Raw genomic sequence first — 7,098 nt, 5'->3', positions numbered from 1 at the left:
GTCGCAGGGAGCTGGATCCTCAGTGTTAGTAACATTTGTGATTACAGTGAAACCCTGGATATTCTACAATAAATGCATGGTCTATATGGTGTTATTACCCGTGTTTACGTGTATGTTGAATTAACACCAATAAGCGCAAAATAGAGCAATAAATAGCTGAATAAAAATAATTTAATTCCCAAATCATTGCATGAGAGTACTACATGTCCAACGGGAAAAAATCCAAAAAGGAAAATTCAATAGGGTTTCTTTTTAAGTTCTCCCCACTCTCCCCAACATAATGGTCCCCTGCGAAACCAGGCGCACTGGCGGGTTGAAATCCAGCGACGATCGAGTTCCGTCCATAGTTCCTCTCAGCTTTTGAGTTCAAAGTTAGAAAATAGGCCCCGTGCTCATTGCGCTGTTATGGTGCTGGATAAGATGGCTTGACGGTGTGTGCGTTGCAGAGTTCGTGGAAGTGTACCAAGAGTAGTTTGTAAGGAACGAAGGGGCCGTGGTGTTCGGTGGGCCAGTGTTCTGGTTCATGGTCGAATCCCCGTCGTTCAGTGCTTGGTTCTGAGGGAATTCCCAGTTCGTCTCGGCCGGAGAACTGCATGGAGGAGAATCACTCGGGGCAACGTGCTGGTCTGGAGGAATTTCCCCGTTTTTCCACAACTTCTTGAATTTAGAGCGTCGATTTTGAAACCATATTTTCACCTAAAACAATACATCAACGTTAATAATGTGAATATAATCATGCATTTGCAAAAGGCAGTAGGCTATTTAGTTACTGTGGAGGGTTCGCCTTCCAAAACATCTGCCTATTAAAATCGACTGAAGTAAATAGCACATTTTATTACTGCTCTAGACGACGACAATTAAAGTTAGTAGCCCAGAGGCAGTATACTGTGGTATACCACACATATTCTCAGTTTTAGGGCTTTAGTCATTAATAGTGTTGCCTTTGTTAACTACATCCAGAGTTGAGCAAGTCCCAGAGTCGCTAAACCTGCGCACAGATTATGTTTCGAACATTTGTACCCATATAGTCTATTCATTAATTTCTTGAAATCAACTGCTCTCACCTGCGTCTGCGTCAGGCCGAGGGACGCCGCCAGTTCGGCCCGTTCTGGGAGCGCTAGATACTGGGTCTTCTGGAACCTCCGCTGAAGAGCAGCCAGCTGGAAACTTGAGTAAATAGTTCGAGGCTTTCGGATTTTCTTTGGTTTTCCGTTGACCATTCGAATTTCTGGTTCACTCTCCTCTTTTTCTGCCGGAAAGAAAAAATTGAACGGTTTAAGCAACTGACGTCTCCACACCCGACGGATATTGATGAGAGAGACGTCAGAAATAGAGATGACAGTTTACCTGTGTCTGTAGGAACGGGTGATGATCCAGAAGCGTAGGACCCATAGGCGCCATAAGAGGAGCCGAAACCCATGTCATACGCTTTGGGACTGTAGTGTACGTTACTCGCTCCCCCGGGGTGGTAAGGATAAGACCCAAGTTGTGCGTAAGCCGCGCCAGCGCACAGACCAGGCTGGGGGCTGCTGTAGAAGCTGCTGTCGGTCACTGTGGACACCGGTAACGTGGGCGAGTCTTGCGATTTCATGGTGTGGAAGTTGGTGGAGGTAATTTGGTTGGAGTGCATATCTGTGGCGAGGCTGTCAAAGACTCCAGTCATCGTTCCAAGACAAATGTTGCCAAAGTGAAATACACAGGCGATATGTTCACGCTATACGATCCAGCATGTAATAAAACAATGTAAAAATATCTAAGCTAAAACTTGAAAATTGGAGGGGAAGTTTTGACGCTACAAGAGGTAGTTTTGTTGTAGGTTTGTTTACAGGCGCATCCTCTTTCCTGGTGGAGGATGTTCGTCTTCGGGTTGCTTCTGTTCCCTGAGATGCTGTCAGGGCGGTCCATATACGGCGAGTCATGTGAGGGGCGCAACCAATAGGTAAGCAAACAGTCGACGTAGGCCTATACGAGGCACATTTAGATACTCCTGATGGATTACTGAAAGCCAGGAAAGCCTCTCTCTCTAGTCTCCTATATCAGATGCTGAAAGCATAAACATACTCAGTGTGTGTATTCTACTCCATCAACAAAGCATTCAGCATTCACTCCATCATTCGCTGCTTCACACCGAAAAGTCTACCCTTGAGTCAAAGACTGTCTCATTAATACTTTTGTTATTAGATTTGCCATTACACACTATTTACCTGTCAGTACTTGACAAATAGACTGTTCTGCAATAATTGTTCCTCTCTCCTCATTAATAGGCTCTGCTCAGAAATACTATCATCCGATGTGTTGATATAAGGACAGTTCAAACCAGGCTCAACTACACAGAACTACATATTCATAGCAATTGTGCCAATGCGCCACCTATTGACAAGACAGGGGTAATTCATGTCAGTGACCGGACAATAGACATAAGCAGGCAACACGTTTGGTTAGACTAGACGTCGAGTAATTACCAATGGCGCCAGTCTCTTCAGACGCACAGGTGAGCAAAACAGCAATTAAAACGCGTAAATGGCGGGGATGAAACAGGGAGAACACCCACAAAAAGTTATGTCTCGCCAGACGCCTCCAACATACTCTAAAACCTGCGTCATGCGCAGCCAGTGCCAATTTACTTAAGGCCTACGGTAAGTCCAGCAACAGGTAGGCCTTAAGTCAGTTCTGTCGTGTCGGAGTGTGGGAACTCACAGGAGAAAATTTGAAGATTCGTATACCCACAGTCCAGGCCTACCTTAAAAATTGCGCTAGCCTACAAAAACATACTCTGATCATTTAGAAAACTCTATACAAGAGTGTGCTTAATCATATATATATAACACTAATGTCTATATTCACAGACGATTACTCGTGCAATTGAAATCAGTAACGGCACTCGGTATAAGGCCTACAGATCAATGCAGCACAGATACATATTTACAGATAAAACCCAGTCTCTTCATGTGCGCAGTGCGACCAGTACTACCAACCTGTTACCTGTACCCATCTGTTACCCGTCAGATGGCTGTCTTTTATCTTGTGGTCACAGCAAGTGCATGGATATTCTTTACTCTGGGTCCATCTTTTGGCAAAATATTTATATAATCAATGTCGACTAACACAACCTAAACAAACCTACCTATCTCCTGTTGCAATCCGCATCTATAAGTATAGAAACTGAAAGTGAATCATGGTGCGACAAAATAACATGACCTGAATTGTGGGCTTATAAACACGCATATGCTAGTGATTTAAAAATAGGCTGGGCGTCTTTGATGCATCGACAGTCGACACACAACTACATTCACGCAAAATGGAGGAAACGACCAGAGCAGGGACTATTCCAAATTTCAAACAATAAAGGCTTTTCTATTTTGTTCCATTCTATGTCACCGGTAAGTCTACAGGTTTCCTAAAAGATGATTTCAGTACTACGATAGGTTATACTTCAACCTCACATTATGAGGTTACAGATCTCATAATATATGAGCTTGAGGCCCGATTTACTGCACTGCTTGGTTGTGGGTCCCCTGTCTTTTGTGTCCCCTTCTTTATTTTCACAAAAATACAGGTGTGTGCGCGTTTCACAATAATGTGTGGCATTTTGTGTTGGATATACCCAGGGATGGATTAACGAACGGGCCTGCCGGGCCCAGGCCCAGGGGCCCATGAGCTCAGGGGGCCCATGAGCTCAAGGGGCCCCTAAGCCAGAGCTTCTGCGTGAAGTCGCTGCTATGTATCTCTTATTTGTGGTTGAAAAAGGTGTATTTTGTTAATTTGCTAATGGTTTTAATTGAGTGCACCTGTGATGTGTTAGAAAATGTGCATATGCGCCAGGGGCGTAACTATAGACAATGCATCCAGCGCGGAAAGTTCGTTGGCAAAGCAGACCCTGCTTTCTAAGAATTTTAGAACATATGGATGTCAGCGTGTTGCTAGTGTAATGCGAAAGTGTTCAAGGATGATTTAATGTATAATGACCCAGATACCTTATGTTATATATTCCCTCAAAATAGCAAACCTGTCTCTGTCATGGTTTTCATAATTTTTAGGGGGAAATCGTCAGTAGCAATCTATAACACAATGATATGCTTATCGTACATACACTATAGAAACTATTAAAAAGCCGATTCAATTAAATTAATAATTTCTTATTTAATTTGTTATTTTTGTCATGTACAGATATGCAATGATGATTGCTGGGTAATATGTATCTTGTTTCGCCAATGTCAAGTCTCTATTTGATCATGTGACGAGACGATACGATATAGCTAGTTTAGGCGCATAATCTGAACGTCAAGACCTACAAGCTGACTGAGCAGAGGCACAGTACACTTGCCAAACGACGCCTTTCAAACATGAAAGTGATGATGCATGATTTGCTCTTTCAATGGACAGGATAACCAGCCCATTCAGCCTCTACTGCCCCATGCTGTTCAGGTAGGTCTTAATCAGTTTCAATTTGGAAAAGAATCACTCGGCTGTTGCCCTGTCACATGTAATGTCAGAAACAATAGCAGGGCAGTGCACCGAAGGTGGATGTTACGGAGTACACTTTGACCTGTTTACTTTCCCAATACAATAGCCTAAGTATCTAATTTGACCGTTAAATCCAACACATTGTTGTTAAAATATATATGTACGCCTAATGGTGTTTGTGTGTGCGTGCGTGTTTTGCGAGTGCACAATTTTCGCGAGGGGGGGGGGGGCCTTTAACATGTCCAGGCCCAGGGGCCCGTGGTTTCTTAATCCGTCCATGGATATACCAAGCGAGAGTGAAGGATGAAGTTTGATAAGAATATTGTACTGAATGTTAGACGGTTAATGCATTGATGCATATACAAAATAAATGTGGATTTACTGGGGGAAATTATTAGAAAGTGTTTTGGTAACAGTCAAGCTATGTCTTCAACAGTTCTGGCGTCTTGGGAGTTGACAACGGCACTCGAAGGAATGGAAATTGAACGTACTATGGAAATGTGTAGGCCTACAGTGCCATCTGGGGGCAGCACAACACCAGTTATAAACGATGTTTGCCGAAGTGCGTATTGCCACCATCCACTGATCGGTATTGAAAAAAATAAAAGATGAGCAAGTCCCTGTATTTATCATTGGCCGACAGTTACGACTTGTAGATTACGTGACACTGTTGGCTGTTAAGCAGTGTAAGTAGTGGATGCATAATTACGAGATATATTGAGTTTGGAGTATTTATACCATTTTTAATGGAACCCTGCAAGGTTTTACTTATTTGACTGATTTGAATATATCGTTTACACATTTGTTATGTCTCACGCAGACACTAAATCTCTGGGATCTGACTAAATCTCACAGATTTTCACTCCCAGTAGAATAGAATAATAATGACAAGTCCATTAGATTGCTGTGTGAACGCGCTTCAATATTTTGAATTTGGAACGAAATACCGATTGTAAACGCTTGGTGTCCGGACTACAGATAGCTCCTCTAAGGTCATGTTTTTACCCAATTCAATGCTCCACCCTGAATCAGATTCACAGTCCTGGTCAGCTTCCAGACTCAGTTCTAGTATGAACCCTAACATCTGTTAAGGTGGAGTAGAGATCTGTCAGAAGAGGAACGATGGAACAATAGCAAAAACATTATTTAAATGACAGATAATAACCACAACCAGAATTGATCAAACAAGAGCCTGCTCCACGGTGAAGTCCATGGAGACAAATTCATGTTGTGATAAATACGCTGTGTCATCACAATTTCCATCTAACGTCTGCTGACTCAGCAACTCTTCATGTTCCTGAAAGCAGTGTCTTCCTTTCCTCTCTTGTCCCCATTTAGATCATCTGCTATCCACATCCTATCATTTAGAAATCACAAGATGACATACTTCACAAACAGCCAAATCTCTAAGTCAACCCTTACTGAGAGTCAAGGACTGCTTTGACAAACGTTTTTACTTACATGACTTGTGTAAATGTTAGATGCACCATCCACTCAACCTCTGTGTTTTTTTGCATAAAAGCGGAGGAACATTCAAGAAGTGATTGCTGTGTACGGAAATAGGCAATCTAAAGGCAAGAGAAACTCTAATGAGATTTGTGAGATTCCTTGGAAACCGGCAAAGAGTAACATCTGCGTACAGAAGTACAGTATGTGTACAGTAGCCTAAGTAATGTGGGGGTAAAAGGATTGCCAGTGTTCAGGGTTGTGTTCCAGTGAGGGTTCAGTATTATTACTCACGGCTGTTCCTGAAATTGTTAAGATAATTACTGTCACTGTTTCTACTGAAAACTGACGACAGCCAACCTTTTGTTCTGGCTGCCAAGCCAAATATGTCTCTAATTTGTACACAGAAAGCAAGTATTAGATAGACATAACTTGAAGATTGCACCTGGAGATTGAATGACTCCTCTTGAAAAGTATGCACTGGTTAAACCTGCCCTTCCTCTGATCTGAGGGGAGTCTGCCATAAATGATTAAAATGGACATGTTTATGTTTTCAGTGAGAGCTTCTTAAACCTAATGGTATTGATGGAAAGCATGCCTGCCTGTAGCACTTATAGTAGCTTTGGGAGAGCAATTCTGCGTGCAAAGAGGGGATCAAACCTCAACTGCTTCACGTAGAGACAGTACATGTGCCCCTCAGTTTTTTTTTTATATTTGTTTGTTCATAAGGACATCATGGCAATGCTGGATAAAAATGAAAACAAAAACACATTCAAAAGTGCCACCTTCAAAATTTGGGCGAGAGAAGAAGACTTTATTCAATTCGTCTCTGTAACAGTACAGTACAGAAGAAGACTTTATTCAATTCGGTTCTGTAACAGTGTAGCCTAAGGGCAGGATCAGACCTGCTGACAGCACTCGAGGTGTGTCGCAAAAGATGACTTAAATCTACACCTCAAAGATCACCTCAGTTTTTCTTGAGAATTGAAATTACATTATTCGCCCATTTATTTTAAACAGTGGTTTTGCTATGTCTTCAGAAAGCCTTTGTATGGAAATGTATGGGAAGTGTGGACACGTATGATATACATGTAGGTTAAGAGGTTAAGATATGTTGGTGCTGTTTTTGGTAAGACTCTTTGCAATGTTCAGTATAGTAAACATCCATTTGAATGACATTCACATATT

At 42.2% G+C, this 7,098-nt stretch overlaps 1 protein-coding gene across 1 annotated transcript; it reads right to left on the bottom strand.

Annotated features, from left to right (window-relative positions):
- Positions 1-219: 219 nt before the first annotated feature.
- On the bottom strand, positions 220-1,860 carry dlx2b (distal-less homeobox 2b). Its single transcript, XM_012840633.3, has 3 exons — positions 1,348-1,860; positions 1,065-1,249; positions 220-696 (listed from the first exon to the last, which is right to left on the bottom strand). Exons 1-3 carry the CDS (start codon positions 1,661-1,663, stop codon positions 373-375), a joined length of 825 nt encoding a protein of 274 aa, XP_012696087.1. The 5' UTR covers positions 1,664-1,860; the 3' UTR covers positions 220-372.
- Between the last annotated feature and the right edge of the window lie 5,238 nt (positions 1,861-7,098).

The sequence above is a fragment of the Clupea harengus genome, chromosome 21 (genome assembly GCF_900700415.2).
Source record: "Clupea harengus chromosome 21, Ch_v2.0.2, whole genome shotgun sequence".
Classification (NCBI taxonomy): Eukaryota; Metazoa; Chordata; class Actinopteri; order Clupeiformes; family Clupeidae; genus Clupea; species Clupea harengus.
Note: the sequence above shows the minus strand (reverse complement) of the source record. Positions and strands in the feature narration are given on the sequence as shown.

Excerpts from the sequence above, each read along its gene's own strand:
- dlx2b (XM_012840633.3), bottom strand. The coding sequence starts at position 1,663 with ATGACTGGAGTCTTTGACAGCCTCGCCACAGATATGCACTCCAACCAA. Across the intron at positions 1,250-1,347 it reads ACCCGTTCCTACAGACACAG|AAAAAGAGGAGAGTGAACCA; the intron begins GTAAACTGTCAT and ends TCTTTCCGGCAG. Across the intron at positions 697-1,064 it reads TCGGCCTGACGCAGACGCAG|GTGAAAATATGGTTTCAAAA; the intron begins GTGAGAGCAGTT and ends GTATTGTTTTAG.